We start from the raw sequence: 21,700 nt of genomic DNA, 5'->3' as shown, positions 1-21,700 counted from the left end.
GACTCGCTCTAATCATGAGGAAAGATAGTATATAAACATGGCTGATTTTCATTTGGCCCTTAGATTCATTACATCAACATGTCCAACTCTAGTTTTAAGAGTGACGAAAAAGGTGGATTGAAAGGGTCAGTTCAAGCACAAGGAATACCTGTACTTTTAGAAAATGACGGGGTTCAGAATATACTTGAAACACGATTCCTTCTAGAGGTTTTTAAACGCCCCATGTTTGCAGCGTTCCTGGTCGGAGTCACAGCTTTTGCATGCCCTGGAATGTTCTCGGCACTAAATGGATTGGGAGCTGGAGGTACGGCCGAGCCAACCATCAGTAATATTTCCAATGCTGTTACGTTTGGTACTATTGCTGTAGGGGGATTTTTGACGGGAACTATCACGAACCAGACTGGTGTAAAAGAATCCCTCCTGATCGGCGCGGGATTTTATTCTCCATATGCAGCGGCTCTGTATATTTCGACACAGGGAAATAGTAACTATAAATGGTTCATGCCAGTATCAGGTTTTATCTTGGGTGTTTCGGCTGCTTTCTTTTGGATTGCGTCGTCCGGAATTCTTCTGGGTTATGGGTTATCCAACTGTCAAAGATAAAGGAAAAGCTATGTCCATGAAAAAAAAAATTTCCCTTCAACATGTTGGAGGATTGGTGGGAGGCGCTATATCTTTGGGACTCAATCACACGAAACCCTCAAGTAGAAGTGTCACAGGTGGCACTTTACTGGCTCTAACTTTTGTGATGCTGATTGGTATCCCAGCTGCCCTGCTACTGCCAACCCCTAGACAAATCAACCGAGGAGATGGTTTTAAAGTTGACGTTTTTAAACAACCTTCAATTTGGCATGAGTTTGCACTTCTGAAACAGATAATTTTGAGGAAAGACGTTCTTCTTTTGATACCTCTTTTTACTTACAATCAATGGTATCTGTCGTATCAATGGAACTTCAACTACAGCTATTTCTCGTTTAGAGGTAGAGCTCTAAACATTTTTCTGTTCTATTTGTTTGGAACAATCGGTGCTTGGATTTTAGGCTTATTTTTGGATTTACAGCGTGTCAGAACGATTACGAGAGCAAGATCTGGATTCACAGTATTTTCGATTATTGCAGGAGCTTCATGGATACTTGGACTTGTGGTTGAAATCCAGTGGAAAAATACTACCCGTCTGTATGATTGGGGTGATAGGGAATTTGGTCTAGGGTGTTTTCTTTTTTGCCTTTGGGGTTTTATGGACGCAATGTACAACGCATTTGTCTATTGGGTTGTTGGAACTTTATCTAAAAAGTTAATGAATTGTCTTTGCTGGTGGTATCGTAAATGGTATCGGTTCTCTAGGTTCTGCTTTGGCGTTTGCCGTTTTTACCAAAAAAGCCTCAGGCATTGCTCAATGTGCGATCAATACCGGGCTATTTTTTTTCTCCCTCACATTCTTCTCCGTTGTTGTTTGGAGAATCAAAGAAGACATCAGTGAAAAACATCCAGAAGAAGAATTTCCCCAGACAGGTATTGTCTCTTTTGAAGATAGACTGTAGGTGATCTAGAGATAGCTAGTTTTGTTTAATGTTTACCTGTTGAAATTGACTAAATCACTTCTAGGTAGTTTATGAGACTCTACTATGGTTTCATCTTTTAAATACAAAAGGTGTTAACCCTAGTCTCACTATATTAAGTTGTTTGTTGAGACAATTCATAATCAGTGCAAAGCCGTCTTGTTTCTAATGTTTTTGAAACATACAGATCATCAGCTTCAGAACAAAATTCAAGTTATATTTCAAATCACAAAAACTCAAAACAAATCTTGTGTTTTGTCTTCTTTAATAATTTGTTTTTCTTTCAATTCATTATGTGCAGTTTTATCATTTAACAAATGTATGTACAGTTCTGCTTTAAAACCTGGTACTTGAAAAAGCTAAAGTGTCTGAAAAATAGATAAGGTGCCAGGACTACTCAGGATTTTTCAAGTTACAGCACAGCAACGATTGCATTGTACCTTCGATTCACTAGTCAAAAAGGTTCTCAGTAACATATCTTGATCTTCTCTATAGACGTACAGTCTTATCGGTGGCAGCGGCGCCAATACTGATCTCCGACTTTGCACTCCCAATGCATAAAGGCTTTCTAGGTGGACTTGCATTCACCTGTTTCCAGGATGCAGCCTTGACTGCTTCTGGGGTCACCTACGGTACCCGCAATATAACAACCAATTGGGCCTAGGGAATTTCTTCGATTATTTAGTGTGTTCCGGTAGTTGTTCTTTGGTGGCTTTGATCTTCATTCCCGAATCGCCTGGTTGAGCTAGCTCCATCATGAAGAGAAGCAAAGTCAGTACTCTACGGATGCTTAAGTTTCTTTCAGTCGAGTTTATGAAAGAAAACAAGCCGCTGTATTATTTGAAAGAGCAGTTGTTTGGTGATACCAGCTGTTTTCAAATTAGATCTCTTAGACTTGTTAGGCAAAATGCGGGCGCCCTCGGGATAATAAAAATAATGACTTCGAATAAAAATAAAAGGAGCCAAAGAACAAACTGAAAAAAACAATCAGGGGTGACAGTTCAATCAATGTAATAAAAAGAGTGATTTCAAAGAAGCAAATATTTTTAAATAAAAATCAATGTCTAGAAGGGAGCAAAAAACGCTTTCATTCATTTTTTATTTTTTGGAGGCAGCTCATAAAAATTTTAATGATATTTTTCTTTTTGTTCATTTAAAAGGACTAGTAGGTATATTCATAATTGAATTCCCCGATTTTCGTCCGTAAGGGCGTCCTATCAGATTAAGAAATAAACTATTGGGACCAAGGTCATTTTTGGTTACCAGTATGCACAAAAATAGAATTAATATGCAGCGTGTGCATGGGATCTCTTTTCAGCTACCGTGCAGTTACTGTGCATGCATATTGTATGCGAGATTTTAAAGTGCAGTGCATAGGACACAACAGTCTTCAGCCCGCAGCTTATTGTCTCGAAGAATAAATCAAGTTAGACTTGAATAAGCCTGACCCTCATTTGCTGTCTGTAACTTCTCAACTACCAAATTCACCGAATGTAATCATGGCACCTTGAATTCTAGCAAGAAGTTGACGAAAATATTTTCTAGTCTTGAGGTTCATCACCTCATTCAAATTTAAGAATTGGGAATATTCTTCCTTTGTGCATTTGGTTTTTTGATTGTAGAGTTTTTCTCAGTATTTTACTCAAATCTAGTTATCTGAAGATTCATTCGGATCGTATCATTATGCGCAAGAAGAATATGTAGCGACTACAGAATTGAAAAACCTTGTTTGCAGATAACAAAAGAACTGTTTATTCATTTGATCACTTCTTTTAACGCTTTGGCTTCATCTTCACCACTACGCTTGATTGACCCATATAAATGATTCTTATGGGCCACAAAGTATCTTACACCGCAGCTGATGCCACCATGCTTACAGCACAGTCAAAGCTATTAGTCTTATGATTTTAATGATCATTACAGTCATGTCAAGTCTCCATAAATGTAGCAGCTGATGAAACTATTCCACAAATAACAACGACCCCTTTGGACCCTATCCGAGCAGCGTTAAGCTCAGGTACGTCCAAAGCATAATGCTGATAGGTACAACTCCAAAGCTCCAATGCTCTAAGTGCTTCAAGGTGTTGCCACTAGGAGCACCTTACAAATCTGGAGAACATCATTTAGTACTAAAAGAATGTTACAAGAACAAGAAGAGTAGTATGACACAATAATTAAAAACCAGTCGTTTCATGCAACGACTTTCTTACATCGCCTTCAAATTTTTCGATGGACTTTCTTGAAAAGAATATTCAGGCTGTTTTATAGCTTTTTTGAGTCAAAAAAAGAGATGCACTTGAACAAAGGATCCGATATGTACGAAATTGCTGGCGTATCCCTTGGAATTGAGGCGAAATAAGCTGCTTTGGTGGCTCGTTCCGAATAACTTTATATGCAGTTGGTATTCCATGCATCAACGAACTAAATCTGGTAAATGACAAAAAACTGGACGTCTATAAGCTAGTCGCTTTCTCTGTCCACTATTTCTCTGTCATGAATGCTATAGCTAAGGTCTACTTCTGTGCACATATACAGCATACTAAGAGCGATCAGTATTCTGAAAGTTGAGACGTAAAATACCGTTCCAACGAACCCAAGCCCTGCAGAATCGACATACTAGTAACTAAATGTGACAGCAGCTCGTAACAATCTTGCTCGCCGACAATGGAAGTTTTTTTATAACTCTAGGCTTGTTGTCATCTATAATTACGTAAGAGTATTATCGTTGATGAATCTTAACATGTTCATGAAATCAGAAATACAGTTCCTCTATCTTTTATTGCGTTACTTTGAACGATGAGAAATCTCGGGATCAGAAAAAGTTGGCTATAAATAAAAGTAGTCCAGTGTTAGTTATATGATCACATCGTTTCTGTAAGATGCAAAAGCGAGCACACTTATAGTTAGTACTAATGTTCACTACTCCTCAATTCATTTCAAATGATTACCAACCTCGATCCATGGCCTCAAAAATATTTAGTTTTCAAAATTGACGCCTTGTTTGCGGAAAACACTCCTATGAGCTGTTTCATATTCAGTTCCACTTCACAGTTTACGTTTCACAGGCTCTAAATTCAATTGAACGAGTTCCATGAACAAGCATCTTGAAAACCTCCGCGAAACGTCAATTACCTTAAATTTCAGGGTTTCCGCAATTCGCAGCCAGCGAATTTAACTCTATCGTATGCTCAGGCAAATAATAACGGATCGTATGCTCATGCAAATAATAACCTTTAAGTAAACGTGGAAGGAGCTGCATTATATTGATAGCAACTACTTAATATCTGTGCTCGCAGGTTCAAAAAAAGTTCAAGAGACCTTGAGAAACTCTCAATTAAGTAGCCCTGCGGAAACATTGGTCCAGAAGGTATTGCTTCGCGTCAATTTTCCTGCTTCCACTATCAAATGATGTTCGCAATATTCATATACGTGTTACTGGTTGCAGCCTTCTGTAGTGCCTGAAACGTTGGATCGCTAGCGATCAGCGTCATTATATGGACTGCTCCTGACCTCAACGACGTTGGGATATGGTACAAAGGAGCTTTTTTTGACTTGTGGAGTAGCTGCATCGGCAGCTACAGCGTTAGAGACCTGGCGTGATTGCCGCATTCAAGAACATGAACAGGTTAATAGTTTCGCCTGCGCTGCAAGTGCTCTGCGGTGAGCGGGGTCAGCTACGGTGATCGGGTGTTCCATAGCTCACAAGATGCACCCAACGGGATGGATCAAGCTTTGTGAAGATTATGCTGCGAATGTACTCGAGGAGGTGTCTCAAAGGCTACACAGCAATGGTGTGTTTTCATACGCATGGTGACCATCAATTTGTAGAAACATGATGCTGCCAAAGAATTGTCAGCCGATTCTGATTAGCAAATTGACGCTGTACCAACGTTGAGATACAATCAAATCACACCAAGCGAGAATAAACAATAAGGGCTTTTTATAACACAAGTGAAAGCTTTGATGCACGATTCTCACATCGGACTAAAGAAGCGGACCACTTTTAATGTTACGGCAGTGATAATACTGACATTTATGTGACCAGGTAGTGACCCTTTGACATACAGGAACCATGCGATTAACCGGATTACAACCTATGCATCAGCATCACTTGCTCGCGATGTACCCTAAATGCAAGTGACGAATATGCTTTCATTAGAGTTACTAGCGGAAGGATGTTTGTTGTGCAAAGATTTGTTGAAGGGTGGTACGGCTGCAACTAACTTCCCCGAATAGGCTATGACCAATTTTGAGGTGCGTTGGGATTGGTTCTGAATTTCAGTTAACAGCTACTTGACGAAATTTATAGTTTGAGGCAGAGCTGGCGTTCAAGAGATTTTAACAAAGCAATAAAACATTTGAAATACCTCCTAATTAACAATGAGAAATTATTGAAAAGCGGACAAATGTAAGAGAGTTTTTTTGGAGGAACAAACTTAATAACCAGTCAAGATTCAATCCATTGCTAATTTGTAGCCTGGTGTTACTTGAAAGTAGTGTTAACAGTTGTTTTATTTTCAATTTTAAGAATCCGTCGGATCTGAATTTTTTGCTCCGTGGTTGGTACAAAGATTCAATTCAAAGTTACTAGACTCTCTTCGTGTATAGCATAAGTGGCAGTTTTGACAATTTTTCAGATAATAGCGCTTGCACAAGAATTAGTAATCAACTCCCAGAGTGTCTACTATCATTGCTGATAGCGCGAGAAAATCAGCAGTACTTAAACTGCTCGATGAGTATCAATTCCTTCGCAAATAGAAATTCATATCATCAAAACTTTGAACAGCAGAATCAAAATGACCACAGTTTTCGCTTACGCAGCTCCCTCTGCCAGTGGTGAGCTAGGACCCTTTTCATATGAGCCTAGAAATCTCAGAAATGACGATGTGGAAATAAAGATTCTGTATTGCGGAGTTTGTCACACAGACCTGCACAAGTGCCGGAATCACTGGGGAGGTTCACAGTACCCACTTGTTCCAGGACACGAAATCGTGGGGAAGGTAGCCCGAGTCGGGACATCGGTGACCAAATACAAGCTGGGAGATGTTGCGGCGGTGGGATGTCTTGTGGATTCATGTGGGAACTGCCGATCGTGTAAAGACGGACTGGAGAACTATTGTGAGAACGCGCCAACTCTGACTTATGACGCTGATGACCGCAAAGATGGCAAGCGTCTTTATGGAGGATATTCTGAGTCGATTACCGTCAGAGAAAGTTTTGTGTTGCGAGTGCCCAGCGGGTTGGACGTGAAGTCTGCGGCACCACTTCTTTGCGCTGGAATCACTATGTGGTCGCCGTTGCGGAATTGGAAAGTGAACAGCAAGTCCAAGGTTGCAGTGGCCGGGCTTGGAGGATTGGGCCATATGGGTATCAAGCTTGCTAAAGGCCTGGGGGCACACGTTACACTACTTTCTCGTTCGCCAGGAAAGGCCACAGACGGGCGACGACTGGGGGCAGACGATGTGCTAATTACCACAGACGAAGCAGCGGTCGCACGGGCAAGCAACCGGTTCGACATCATACTCGATACAGTACCGTACGACCACGACGTGAACCCGTACCTGAGCCTACTTCGACGAGACGGGAATCTCGTTCTGCTTGGGTTAATTGGCAACATCCAGGCGACGCCACTGAACACTGGGCCAATGCTATCTGCGCGGCGCTCGGTATCAGGCTCAGGAATTGGAGGGATACAAGAGACGCAAGAGCTGCTTGACTTCTGTGCGGCCAAAAAGATTTTGCCGGACGTTGAAATGATTGCGATCCAAGAGATCAACGATGCATACGAGCGGCTTATCAAAGGGGATGTGAAGTATAGGTTTGTGATTGACATTGAGAGTCTAAGTAAAGTCAGGGGGTAGCGTTTTCGTAGGAGGTAGGTAGATAGGAGTTCAATAAATTTTTGCTAACAGTTCAAGCACGATCTAGCAAAATTCCATTGAGTCTAGTGTGAGAGACCAAAATACAAAGGAGTGGATTCTCGCTCGAGGTGCCTTCAAAGCTCACCCCAATATTTGTATTCAATGGCCCCAAACAACAGTGCTCCATCGTCGACATTGAATACACCACCGTAGCAATGACCCTGTGACCTTTCAGCAAATATGGAAGACTGGCGTACCGTAGTTCATTAGCCTCTGTCAATAGTTGTACGAATCCCAGAATCGGTTGCGTACTGTTGCCCGACTGTATTAATCCAAGTTGCACCTGTCTAAGGTACACTTTCTCAGCCCCTCAGATCTCCGATTTGTCTGTTGCGACCCCTCGTAATTGAACGCTTATACTGCTTGCGGAAGCCCTAGTCGTTATCGCAGAACTCCTTGCGCAGTGTTGAAAATCCGAAGACTTGATATCGACAATAAGATCAATTATCCTGTCCATTGCCACCTAGACTGGTATCAAGGGGTGAGAATTTTCATTTTATCTCTCCAGTTCCAAAAGATTACACATCTTGCTCTCTTGCTCTGCTGCAGCAATTACTATCAGATGAACTGCAAACTGCAGCAGAAATGCATGCTTCTTTATAAGTGTGGGTTACTGCTTGTGGAACTACTAGCGTTCTAGTGTTCCAAGAGAAAAGACCGTGATTCTGTGGAGAAAGAGTGCATCACTTGAGTTCCGCACATAGACTGCTACTGTAGTACTAGGTCCGGCTGTAAAAAGTTCAGCATATTGGACGGTAGGCGGGACTCTTTTGCTAGACATGGCATCAAAAAGAATTTAGTCATAGGAATGCGAACTTTGCATTGGTATGTGTTTTACGGTCAAGTTCGACTTTGGTTTCCTCATCAATCCTGGATTTTTTGGTGACAGCACGTCCTCATGGGATGCAGTTTGGCGCGATGAGATGGATTGTTACCCCAGCTTAATCGTTGACGTGTCTTGACCTGTCGTGTCGGAGTCCAAATTGTGGTGTTGAGGTGCCACGAATTGGGTCATGAAAGCAGTGAGATTTTTAGCAGCTTAGTTTCCTGAAATACATATCAGTTCCTACATGGTTTGTGGGCAATCAAGCGCGCAGCCGCTTACTAACCTGTTAGTATCTCCCTGTAGAGTGTATCTGGTGCATGCTTATCTGTATACACTGTGGGCAGCTTTGTACTTATGAAGAAAGTACTTGCAAGAAGAAGTACTAGTCAAGTTCACCTAAACTGAGATTCTTAAGAGAGAATTATCTCAATAAGCCGTGTTCTACACCATGTACATATGCGGCATCTTGTTATCACTGATTCCTGGATACTGCCAACTTTCTGGCGTCCTTTCAAAGAAAGTTGGAACGTTAAAAATTGAAGCAAAACGAACCATTTTTTGTTACTCTCTTCCGCTCAAGAATTTGGCCCTTCGTACCGACAGTTATGGTCAAACTTAGCTGCTATTTGTTGCTGCAGTTTTATTGCTGGAATTATCTAATCGGACCATGTAATAGCTTTGGATAGCCCGCTGCAAAGCTGGCCCAAGTTTGGACCATTCCAGAATCTTAACGCTCTTGTCAAATTTTCGAGGTTTTCTCACGTCATATGTGTTAATACGATGTTCCAGCTCCGAAAGATAATCATCGTTGCATGTTGGCACGGAACGGCGCTTCATAGTGTCCTTGGAGGAAGACACTAGGTGTTTGGACCAGAACTGCACCAAGTTCGATCTCATACGGCCTCTTTCTTTTCTCCTTTGCACAGGGTCTGAGGTTGAATAGCTTCCAATCAGTAGTTCTATTATCTTGATGACTTCAACACTGGTTATATAGTACCTGCATCCAATTGAATTCCCAGCCGTTTTAGGGTTATGGCCATTCGGTTCTTTGTTCAAGCCTGACGTTAGCGGTTCTGTTAAGGCATGTTGTGCTCGTGCTTCATCTGAGGTATATTCACTGACAAATCGCTCCTCCTCAGATTCATTGTCGTTGATAAAACATCTTAGACACGAAACTTCTAAAACTTTCACGTCTAATTCAGATGAAGGTTTAGTCTCCGGGTGATCTATGGCCGATCCAACTATGAAAAAAGATGCTACAATTTCATTGGACTGGTAACTTCTCTCAATACGAATGATTCTTCTTGAGTCGCTAAGTTCCCGCTCGCTCCAGTGGGGAAAACACATATCTTCACTTGTACTGTTCTCCAGTCTTAGACGGGCAGTAACGTACCGCGTCCCAGGAATTAATGGCGTCTTGGGAGGTCTGCTATTTCCTCCAAAGCTACGCCCACGCACCAGCGGTATGCATGAATGGTCAAGGAACATTGATGCTGAGAAATTTAGTTTGCAGGAAAAACTGAGATCTTCGATCTTGGATTGCTGTTTAAGCCCAATCATTTGTTTTTTGGAGTTGGCGGCTTCCTCAAATAACGTTGTGGTTGCTTCCAAAGTGGATACCAGATCGAGAGTCGCTGAGGAGCATGCTGTGGATGGAGGTGCTGTTTCCGCAGAGTTTGAACGGTAAAAGTATGGCTCTTGAACTGACTGCTCAAACAATACATCAACTGTTGAGTCTGCAGAGAATGAATCTTTACTTAGGGAGGAGTCAGTGGCAAGCAAAGAAGCATCAACATCTACGAACGACTGAACCGAACTTGTTTGTGGGATCTTGGTGCATATGAACACAGGCGACTCTGAATTGAAAATATTCTTGGTAAGCTTATCTGGCAGCAAATACAGTTCTTGCTGTTTGGCCATTTCAACTTTGTGTTTCTGGCAGCAACCAAAGAGATTTGTGTGTTTTTGTTGCTCCCATTCTGTATCTTGCTGTTGCTCAGTCTCAGCAGCTCTTGGAGGGGATAACAAGGAGCAGAGCATTGCGTCATCAATCGGATGATCAAAAAAGTCAGTTTCCAAGAGTTCCGCAAAAAGCGTATCATTTCCATGCCAGTCATAACTGAAACCGTTGCCATTGTTGTTGTTGGCACTGCTATGATCCTCGTTACCAGCAATGGCTGGTAATGTGCCGGTGAACGGAATTCCTAGAGTTGCTAAAAACAATTGCATTCCAGTTTGGTGATACGAGCTGGAAATACGTGTTTTTGGAAAATGAACTTCAGAAAACAAACTGACTGATGGTCAATTAGGTCAGTTTTTGTGGTTCAATATTGAATGCCAGCAAAGGCGTGTATGCAAATTTAAAGACGACACAGGACTAAGAAGGAGTTTCAATTTTGAACCACTGAAAATAGTATGGGAACACAGTACATAAAGGGTTCTCGGCCTTGCTGCAAGGTTGGTCTTATATTCCAACTGGGCATTATGCAGTATGCATAACCAAATTCTAGTCTTTCCCCTCAGCGAGCACTCGCATGTTAATACCATCTTACCACACACATGGTGATCTGTATCTCTTCTTAATACTTAAAGTTTTGCACACTGAAGGAGTTCCTTTCTTTCATGGTTTGCCTGGGCTTTTTTTTTTAACCCGATTAAATCATCATTCACCTGCTCACAAACAAAAACTTTCAAATACGAACTCACTCTTTCTAGCTTCATTCAGTGTATATCTTCGAAGCAACTGAGCAGCAGCAAAGTTGATTGGTGTTGTCTTAGTATCTCCTAATTTCTATGATCACATGTAACTGGCAACCACATCTGGATTGAGGTGCCGCCAAGAGAAAGTTATTTTTCAGCACACGTGACACTTTATTATATGAACTGCAGCTTCAGTTACAGCTTTCATTGAGTATAGTCCTGAAAAGCTACGCTGAGAAGATAATCATTTCTTGGCGCCAAAAAATTCATTCTTAAGGTCTAATTCAGAGACAAATTCTATTACCTGCACGCTGCATGCAAAGAATCGTTTAAAGTGATCATATTGCGCACTTTTCCTATTGCGGATGCTCGCCTGATCTTCGTAGTGGAGAAATCAAGATGAAGAATTAGGTCTCAGGCTCAGCTCAAGCGCGCTCCAATTGTAGTATCTGCGTGTTCAATGTGAATCAGCGCCACCTGAGGTTGCGTAGATGGTTAAATGGTTTCTCTTTTTACAACATGCATGAAACCACGTGTGGAATTCAAGAGATTTCGGTAATATCCTATTTTGTTTTTGCTCTTATTATGGAATCTGCTGATTTACGCCTCACTTTCCCAATTTATCGTGCAATCTGCATGATTATTAGCCAAGCCAGATACAAAGAAAGATTATGCATGATGCATATGATGCGGTTTTAAATTACAGCACGTACCTCCAGGTATACATGGAGACTGTAGACGAGAGCTTTTATTGGTCTTCTTTTTTCAAGGCTATAGAATTATCAGTATCACTTTGGAAATGCTGCGAGTTTCTTTTATTTACGTATTCTAATCACGTTAGAGGTCATCAGTTGAGTCTATCTCTTAACACCCGATTAAGCTAGGGAGACGCCTTTTTTACGTGGATGGCACAATCAAATGATTCAGATGATCAAAAATGTTGCTCCATATAGTTTACATTAGGGGAATTATGCTGTGCCGCATTCATTAGCTTATTACGTTACCTTATTTGAAATTATGCAACAACCCAAATTTATGTCATCTGATAATGCAAGTTGTCAACCTCAAAATCTAGAATGAAATCTCAATTCCTGAAGTTTCTAAAAAGTGCTGCTTTGAAATGGAATCAAAGTAAACTCAATTGAGCCAAAAAGCCCACATATACAAGACGGGCACTATTGTGAACGATTCGGTCTTATCGGCTTGCTTCTGTACAGATACGTATAAGCTGTACAGTCGAAGTAGGTATGCACTGAATGGATAGTAGTGAAATTTCATCTTCAATCTACTTTGAAAATTCTGCCACAATGAATGATGGGTGAGATTTTTTGGAGCATTTTCCATTGCACATCTGTTTTGTATGGTTTCTCTTCTACATTTTGTTTGTTTTGGTTAGGGCTAAGGCAAGAGTTGGATCCATTATGATCAGATTGATAACCTCAGTAAGCCAAATCTGTCACTTAGGGGTTTGAGATTATCCTTGTTACTGGCTTTAGGATAAGAGTTTAACATTTGAAGCTCAAGTATTCGTTGCGACCGGCTCAGTTACGGCGAGGACATCCAAAGGGAAATATCATCTTGAAGAGTCAGCACAGCTCGATTCTACAGTAAAATTGCCATTTTCGACATCTGGTTTGGAAATGGTAGATATCTACATGGACTTCCCGTGATGTCCTCCACATTATACATTTGACCATTGGGTCATTTGAAATTGATAACAGTTTGACGACTTTGATGATGCGAAAGCTTCATTTACACTTTGGACCTTTGCCCAATTGAGAACTATACTATCATTATTCAAGATCTGCACTACTTCCAAAGATCCTAGTTAATTGTACTTTAAACCTTGCATGTTGGTCTGTGTAGGGAAACAAGGTCATACTTACTAATGGGTGGGGCCACAACAACTCAAAGAATCCCAATGGCCTATTACCACACGCTCCTTAGTGCCAGCACAAGTAATTTTTGGCTAGGTTATATTCCTTGTCTTGCCAAAGAAAACCATTCAACTTGGTAACACCGTGTCCACCATCAGCTGGTGCCTCCTTAGCTAGATTGCTAATAAAACATCGATACAGTAACAAGTCAGCCCTTTTTGAGCAACCAGTGGCATTTTAAGAAAAAACCTGCGGCTATCGAAACTACTTTGCGGACACTGTTGTTCTATCTGCTATTGCGACTGTGACTGATTATGATGCCACTAAGTGTACCAAGCTGGCCCGGGTTCATGCAGACATCTCTTCAATGGAGGACAAAGTGAATGACACTGTTATTGTGAAGACACAATTTAGTTGGGAATGAGGTTCTACAAACAATGTATACCGCAAGCTATATAGGCAGTTTTCCCCAGATATCCAACATTTGAGTGTTGCAAGTCCAAGAGAAATGAGTGATAATCACAGTTGCACGAAATCTACCCTGCTGATATAGCCTTGGCTACTGCAGTTCGGTGTATGTTGCATTGGAGAACCATCAGCCCATAATTAAGAACCATTTTCTTTAGGACCAAAGTTGAGGTGTTTTGGTAGTTTATTCTGTGGGCCACAATTTATATTAGCAATTAATACTTCAATCTATTTTTCAGCGAGCACACACAGTCAGAATTGTTGGCAAGAGAGAACTTAGAAAGTCAAACCTAGCCCGAGAGGGGCAAAATAGGATCAAAAGCGTGTTCATAGGTTGCAACTGTGGATACTAAGCTAAACTTTAGTTAAGAGCACATGCGAACGGCAGCACTGCTGCCGCAAAGTTAGACCCATAAGAAAAATAGGTTCTGAACTGACTGGTCAATAAAAATTCGTACTGTTGAGTTTGCAAGCGACAATTTTTCCCCAAGGTGGCATTAATGGCAAGAGACAAGGTTGAACTCCTTATGAATGACCACCCAACAGAGCTTATTTGTGGGGTGTTGGAGTATCCAAACATACAAGAGTGTGAATTGAAAATGTTCGTGGTAAGCAGATGTTTATTTGAAGCCATCATGTAGTCGATGCTAAATGCCATTTATGCATGGCACAAGAAGTCATGCTTTCCAAATATGACATTCCTGGTTTTCTTTTATTTCTTTTACGTATCCAAGCAGCCATATGACGAATAAGTCATTTAGTGATCTCTTATTGCCTCTTGTTCTCTATGATTCCTGTCATGATCAAACGCATCAAAATTGGGATGCAGGGAGGAGACACTTTCTTTCTAGTGCACGTGAAAGCACTACATATTACATAGTGGTAAGTGTACTCGCTGAAAAGGGTATGCTGCAGCAAAAATGTAATTCGATCAGTTCTCGGCAAGAAGACTTCTTTTGATGACTGCTTTGAAAGAATAAGTTTGGAATCTGCACGCTGCATGCAAAGTGGTGTAGCATTTGATTAAGATTATGCACCCTTGAAATTTTGACGCTCCAATGACCTCAAATGGTGAAATTCAGTCTGAGATTAAAAGGTTAAACTAGCTCTTGGCAGACATTTTAACTAGTTGATTATCAGCCTCTTGAGGTCGTAAAAAAAAGAATGTCAGCAAAGCCAGCCGCGTTATGAAGGAAAGTTATTGTGCAGACAGAATTACCAATCTAAGTTTATGCAGTCATGCAATTTAATTCATTAATATCTAATTGCTTATTTCATTTCTGCTGGAAGATGAGACGAAACTTCTCGGGCTTTTTACAATTTCTGTGTCTAGATGTCATGGACGTAGAAATAGGCTGGTATAATTGTAGATAACAGTGCAGCTCCAAAACCGGTAATCGATGGCTGTGACCAAAAACCCGTTTTCATCATAATGGATAAATTGATATCATTGGGGAAGAATACCGACCATCCATTTAGGTAGAAGTAAATTTCGTTTAATGAGTATGTTATTTTACATTTGGCTTCGGAGATAGTGCAGGGTCTACAAGGCTATCCATATAACTGCTTTTCTGAATCTGAGACAGAACCTGTTTTTGAACAACAAGGTGCGCAAATTTCGGCTACTTGTAACTATTGATCAAGCTTTCATGCTGTCTTAGTTCTATTAGTCTGGCGGAGTACAAGAAACTTTCACTTGGTCGAACACTGCGAATGTTGCGTTAGGAACATGCGCTATAGTGCATTTATTGATTTAGGAATATGCGGCAACGTCCTGCCATTTTGTATTACTATTTGCCTATTTTGTCGTGATTGAAAATGAAACTGGAAAAATACCAATACTCAATGATCTAGAAAAAGGTTATGGAGTTATACGTCACGCTCAAAACGAATAACAAGGATTATTGCTTTTCTTTCTGAAACTAAAGTTCATGGCGAGTATGTAAACTGGCACATCATTGGTGCGGATTAAAATAAATATAGGAATATCCTAATCTGGAATAAGTTGCACAGCCTTCAGGGAATTTCTTCATCTCTGAACACATTCTAGAAACCAATGCTGCAACTCAAACATCGAATCTGGTATTACCAATAGACGGAACTACACTGAAATTTCAGATATCCGGATGCAAAATAAGTTGCTTAACCTATTTAGGACTCCATACCTTTTTAGGATGGAATTTGGAAACCCTATTGCATGTCTTTCGTATTACTAAATGAGGCTAAAGTCAAGCCAAACACGGCTAGCCTGACTCATTTCGATAGTTCTAGAATCTCCAGGCTGCATTTCACCAAAAATGGCGTGTATTGCATATCCATACTAGTATACATAATTTCACAGAAGATAATTTGTTTTCCATTTACCGAGGCCTATATATATTACAGCTAATGTACCAGTGTATCTACATATTTCGAAGTTAAACCTAACAAGATGAGTTTGCTATTGTTCTTAGTGCTAGGCGCTTTCCTCTTGTCCTCTGTAAAAGCAGCAGATATTGGGGCATTCAGATTAAGAGTATACACTCCAGGACGGTTTACAAATGGAGCTCTAAATTTTAACAATTGGGGGTATCAATACCTTGATGCAAGCTCATCAAATGGGCAGTTGTTTGCCGGTTATGCAACCGTTACAAGTGTGACCACGTTTTTAGCTCCAGACGACGAAGGATTCGTATGGGGGTCAAGCTTGGGGGGATACCCCGGATTTTTGGGTATAGGCGCAGGGGCAACAGCTTTCCATCTAACGGGTATTCCAGGAGATGCTCTAAGTTGGTATATAGAAGACAATATTTTAAAAACTTCTTCACCAACTTACGTTTGCTCCCGGAACGATGGAGATGTGGTCGTCGGCATCGAAGCGAACACAAGATGGTTAGCCATGCATGATACGTCCCAGTTGCCCCCTAATTATTATTGCTTCCAAGCAGACTACGAAATAGTCGCACTATGGTACATCCCTGACACCACATCCACATGGACCGGTACTGAGACTTCTACTACCACCGATGATGACGGATCAGTCATTGAGCTTGTTCCTACTCCATTGCCTGACACCACATCTACCTGGACTGGCACATTTACTACGTTCACCACCGATGATGACGGATCAGTCATTGAGCTTGTTCCTACTCCATTGCCTGACTCCACATCCACCTGGACTGGTACTTACACCACGTTCACTACCGATGAGGATGGAAGTACTATTGCTGTGGTACCATCGTCTACTATCGACTCTACATCCACCTGGACTGGTACTTACACCACGTTCACTACCGATGAGGATGGAAGTACTATTGCTGTGGTACCATCGTCTACTATCGACTCTACATCCACCTGGACTGGTACTTACACCACGTTCACTACCGATGAGGATGGAAGTACTATTGCTGTGGTACCATCGTCTACTATCGACTCCACATCCACCTGGACTGGCACATTTACTACGTTCACTACCGATGAGGATGGAAGCACCATTGTCGTTGTGCCATCGTCTACTAGTGACCACCACGACAAGCCCGGGGCCAGTGAAACCATTTTGACAAATGGTGGTATTTCAACTACTGTTGTGACGGTGACCAGTTGTGACATTGAAAAGTGCACCAAGACTACTGCTCTGACAGGTGTCACAGAGACAACTCTCACGACCGGAGGTACGACTACGGTTGTAACTACCTACTGTCCTTTGCCAACCGACATTGTCACTGTGAAGACAACAAGCATTAGTGGAAGTGAGGTTCTGCAAACAATCTATACGGCAAAACCTAGCAACGATGTACCGGATGTCCAAACTTTGACTGTTACAATCACAAGAGAAGTGTGCGATGCTTCTACCTGCACTCAAGCTACTATTGTGACTGGAGAGATTTTGAAGACTACCACTCTTGCAGATACGCATTCTACAACCGTGGTTCCAGTGTATGTTCCGTTAGACACTGATCAGCCGTTAGTTGAGCTGAGCACTCTCGAAACGGTATTAAAGTCATCCGAGTTCGCCAGTGGACCGGCCGTAACGGCTGGATCAGCCCAGCAGCCATCGTACCAATCTGGTGGGGTAGCGGAAAGCAGTCTGACAGTTTCCGAGTTTGAGGCTCACAGTACATCTGACACAGTCTCTCAACCTTCAACGATTTCCCCGCAAACTGGAGAAGCAAATGCCCTGAGATGGTCATCGTTCTTTGGAGCAGCTTTGGTTCCGCTGGTTAACGTGTTCTTCGTTTAGATGCCCCTTTTTATTTTTCATTTTCATTTAACTTTATTTACTTCTAAATGTTTTTCTTTTTTTATTGTGTGCTTTTGAAATCTATGGAAGGCTTCATATTGATTTTCATTCCATCGTAGGACGTTTGAAAACTTGGAATAGAATTGTTTAAACCGATTGATCACCCCCTGTTAGAATCACGAAACTTTACGAAAACTTTGCTGCCATCGCGAACGATCCTTTTGCACACCTTTTTTTCGAAACTTTCCGCGCTTAATGAGAGAGAAACACAAATTTGCCCCCTTGTGCGTCGAACATGTTCGTTCGGACCATCTTGGACCTGCCGTGCATGGTTATACGTCGCAGCAAGCTATGTGATGTCATTGAAGTTCGTTAACGTCAATTTATTGTTGGTAGACATTGACTTGCACATGAAATGATACAACCACACACACCAATGGGTTTTACAAAAGAAATATGATGCGAATCACAAAATGAAGCTTAGAATTGTTGGCGCAGGGTACATAGGCATTAGTCCTTCCTGCCAGTTTGCCAGTAGTTTGCATCTAAAGTGCAGAACATGAAGGTGGCATATTGAGGAGTATCTGAGACTGTGTTTTTGAACTTGTTCATAATTTAGAGCAGACACTGTATCAAAATGAAGGCTATTTAAATTGCCGAAGTGATCATCCTATCGACCCTACCCTTTGTTGAGTAACTTCAACACTGGCTTATATTATCTGCACTGTTACGTTTAGAGTCATTAATCGATGAACCCAGCGATGTTCCACACAGAGACGGTTAGATGAAGGAATTTGATAATCGTAGAGCAAAAGTCTGTTGATTCCAGATGTTCTCAATACTCAACTACTGATAGAAATGGAAATTTTGCTGAAATACGGCGAAAGCAGGCCATAACTTCTGTCGTTTGTACTGAAACCATATCGAAAAATACACAAATACCACTCGAACCTGCTAACCGGGAACGTGCATCCCAAATCCTGAGCTCGAAAGAGCTTGGAAAGAAGGTCACTGTACTTTTCAAGGATTTGTTAGCTTCGCTCGCTCACTTGTATTCCAAGAGGTTGATTTGGGTAATTAGACTCCACGTGCCAGTAATGTTGGGGATCTGTGTCTGGTGCAAAAATCAACAGGTGAGAATAGTTTATTTTTGATCCTATCATGAAATGCAATCAGGGGTTCATTATTCTTGAAACAAATTCCACGAAAACGCCAATCATGTCGAATGTTTCCCATAGATTCAACACTGTGATTTGAGCTCTGTAATTCGGAGGCAATAGCCTATTTTAACGCAGCAGCCATAGGCACTGGACAACAATTATTTTGCCAAGGTAGCAAACACTTTCAACTTTAACTCTAAAGTTACTTTACTTTTGCATGGCTGTTCAAACCCTTGTAGAGCAGGAGACACAGACAACACCAACTGCGAGGCAAAGTGGAACCTGGAACTCTCTGCAGGTTTCAAATAGTATTTGCATGCACGAAAGGCTATTAACGCGAACAGGATTGCAGTATGCATAAGGCCAACCAATAGAAAATAAATGATACTAGCTGGCAATTCATTTCGAAGTATACTTGGTTTGAAAACGTATATGAATGGAACAAAAATAACATCCCCCAATGCATTAGTGCGCAGCGCTTGGTCTTTCTTCTGGCGAACATCAGGTCTGGGCCTTGCAATCTTTGGTAGGATGACATTTTCTTTCGAGTTGGACTTGGAAGATGCAACTTGTCCTACAGTCAATACGTCACCGCAATCATAGTTTCTTCGCAAGAAAGTGAAAGATTTTGCAGCAACTAGACCTTTGCAACCAGAATGTGGATTAAGCGTAGATGAGTAAGTGATTTCCTTCAAGTGAAGGATACAGTTTATATTGATCCGAGAGTGAGTAAGTTGAAATATTTACATTAAGGTTTGGTATCTTTATGGGTGGCGGCAAAGAATGTCATCAATAGGGATACAAGATGAAAAATAGGTAGTGAAGGTGATTGTTGTACAGCTAGACTACTTGTTTAGTCAAAGTGAAGTTGTTTATTAGGTTAACTTTTAGCTCGATTATATCTAGTTAAGTAGTCTTTGAGAGAATTCAGGCTGCTATATTGACAGAGATAGATTAGCAAAACTTAAAAGATTAGTAGTTAAACTTTGGGCCTATATTTTCAGTTTCCATTGGTGATTTGAAATTAGTGTTGTCAGACGACTGAAGGTAGTCTCATATCCAAGTACGAAACCAGAAGACTAAGTGTTGATGCACAAAGAATACAAATATACGTAGAAATCCTCCATTGCATTTAAGAAAACCATGTTTTTTGAGGTCAGAAACATGATTGTTATGCCTAAACATTTAGATTAAGAGTTAATAAAGGCAATGCCGCAATCATACAATGATATACACAAGAGAATCACAAACGACCGAAAATTAATCAAAGTTTCGTTTTGGTGTCGTAGAATATTCTATTCTGAAGATGGTCGGCTAAATATGTAACTTCTGCCATTTCGATTGTTTATGAAAGAAAGTGATCAAATACGCAAACACAAATCTAACTTTTATTTAGTCTTTGACCAAGTTGACCAAGTACGTAGGGAATAGGAATTACAGTAGTATAATATCATATCCGCAATATCCAATGGTGTAATCTCCTTAGTTCACCTGTATTTAACCTTGAGGAAACACATTACTATTACTGTCTTCATATTTGTATTTGGATAACAACATGGCCAATTGCTATGATAAGGGTACATACAATGGTATCTACACAGGTTCTACCAATCCAGAAAAACGAGATGAAGATCATTTTGGCTGAGAGCGGTATGACAAAGAAAGCCATAGGTAAGTATCGTAGGTGTAACAAACGTATATAAATGGTTAGAATTATTATAAATTTGTCCTCTGGGTCTATCTCATATCAGAGTTAAATTTTGGTATTATGGAAGAGTATACTAAATGTAGTTTATTACTATTCTATTTCAGTAATTGTAAATAAGTTAGGTAATGTTACCCCTCCGTATTGAACAATAACCAAATTAATACACGTTGACTAATTGTGAATTATACTCAAATACTTTTACTATCGATAGATATTTCACGCTTATAGTTATGCAAACAACCTAGTGATTTATAAATTTATGTATGTGCTTTGCTTATACCAGTTCATAATTTGAAATCAATGGAAAGACGTTTACAAGAAATTTTTCGGAATACGCTCGATGGACAAGGGGTTTTTGTCAAATGGTGAGCACTTCTCATCTCTCGAAATATTGAGAATACTTACATATCTACTAAACCCTTATAAAACTTTCATATGGACTTTGTGATCGAAAAACAACAGAACATTTGCCAAACCAAATCACCTCTTCAATCCCACCTAAAAAAGACCAATATCTCTCCTTCTCAGCACCAGCGACTATGACAAAAACTGGAGAAAACTCTGCGGCAAGAGAAAAAAACAACAAGTCCAACCGCGGGAGACTATGCGGCGAGGGTGGCCGGCAAGCGGAGCGCAGCTGGGCGGAGAGGCTGGGGGGACTCAAGATGATGGCAAGTCCAACCGCGGGAGATTATCCGGCGAAGGTGGCCGGCGAGCGGAGCGCAGCTGGGCGGAGAGGCTGGGGGGACTCAAGATGATGGCAAGTCCAACCGCGGGAGATCATGCGGCGAGGGTGGCCGGCAAGCGGAGCGCAGCTGGGCGGAGAGGCTGGGGGGACTCAAGATGATGGCAAGTCCAACCGCGGGAGATCATGCGGCGAGGGTGGCCGGCAAGCGGAGCGCAGCTGGGCGGAGAGGCTGGGGGGACTCAAGATGATGGCAAGTCCAACCGCGGGAGATCATGCGGCGAGGGTAGCCAGCGGGCGGTGATGCTGGGGGAGTCAAGGTGAGGTCAGGTGATGTTTCTCAAGTTTATCGAGTGCGTGCAAGTGCAAGTCCAGGTGGGACTAGTTTTTTGGAAGTGGAGGTGTCACGTGAGGACTTCCAAGGAGAATCTCAAGTCCAGGACAATCCTCACAGATCCAGGTGGTCAAGTGGAACGGCTCAGTTCGGCCGGGAATGCTATTTGGTGGGCGGCAGGNCCCGAACGGGGAGCCGGGAGCCGAAGGGACCGACGGGGGGCCCCGTCCTTGGGTTTACGGG

The 21,700-nt window shown here is 41.5% G+C and overlaps 5 protein-coding genes across 5 annotated transcripts; 3 read left to right on the top strand and 2 right to left on the bottom strand.

The window, feature by feature from the left end:
• Window positions 1-78: 78 nt before the first annotated feature.
• On the top strand, window positions 79-1,541 carry PAS_chr3_0008 (Hypothetical protein; the record flags this gene model as incomplete). Its single annotated transcript, XM_002492173.1, has 3 exons — window positions 79-574; window positions 606-1,304; window positions 1,345-1,541. The coding sequence occupies 3 exons, from the start codon at window positions 79-81 to the stop codon at window positions 1,539-1,541; spliced, it is 1,392 nt and encodes a 463-aa protein (XP_002492218.1).
• Window positions 1,542-6,355: 4,814 nt separating this feature from the next.
• On the top strand, window positions 6,356-7,420 carry PAS_chr3_0006 (NADPH-dependent medium chain alcohol dehydrogenase; the record flags this gene model as incomplete). Its single annotated transcript, XM_002492172.1, has 1 exon — window positions 6,356-7,420. The coding sequence occupies one exon, from the start codon at window positions 6,356-6,358 to the stop codon at window positions 7,418-7,420; it is 1,065 nt and encodes a 354-aa protein (XP_002492217.1).
• A 1,501-nt stretch (window positions 7,421-8,921) lies between these two features.
• PAS_chr3_0005 (Hypothetical protein) lies at window positions 8,922-10,535 on the bottom strand (the record flags this gene model as incomplete). Its single annotated transcript, XM_002492171.1, has 1 exon — window positions 8,922-10,535. One exon carries the CDS (start codon window positions 10,533-10,535, stop codon window positions 8,922-8,924), a length of 1,614 nt encoding a protein of 537 aa, XP_002492216.1.
• Window positions 10,536-15,782: 5,247 nt separating this feature from the next.
• On the top strand, window positions 15,783-17,570 carry PAS_chr3_0002 (Hypothetical protein; the record flags this gene model as incomplete). The annotated part of the gene is made up of 1 exon (XM_002492170.1): window positions 15,783-17,570. One exon carries the CDS (start codon window positions 15,783-15,785, stop codon window positions 17,568-17,570), a length of 1,788 nt encoding a protein of 595 aa, XP_002492215.1.
• Window positions 17,571-18,888: 1,318 nt separating this feature from the next.
• PAS_chr3_0001 (Hypothetical protein) lies at window positions 18,889-19,896 on the bottom strand (the record flags this gene model as incomplete). The annotated part of the gene is made up of 2 exons (XM_002492169.1): window positions 18,889-19,419; window positions 19,843-19,896. 2 exons carry the CDS (start codon window positions 19,894-19,896, stop codon window positions 18,889-18,891), a joined length of 585 nt encoding a protein of 194 aa, XP_002492214.1.
• Window positions 19,897-21,700: the final 1,804 nt, after the last annotated feature.

This window comes from Komagataella phaffii, chromosome 3, assembly GCF_000027005.1.
Source record: "Komagataella phaffii GS115 chromosome 3, complete sequence".
In the NCBI taxonomy this organism is placed as follows: domain Eukaryota; kingdom Fungi; phylum Ascomycota; class Pichiomycetes; order Pichiales; family Pichiaceae; genus Komagataella; species Komagataella phaffii.
Note: the sequence above shows the minus strand (reverse complement) of the source record. Positions and strands in the feature narration are given on the sequence as shown.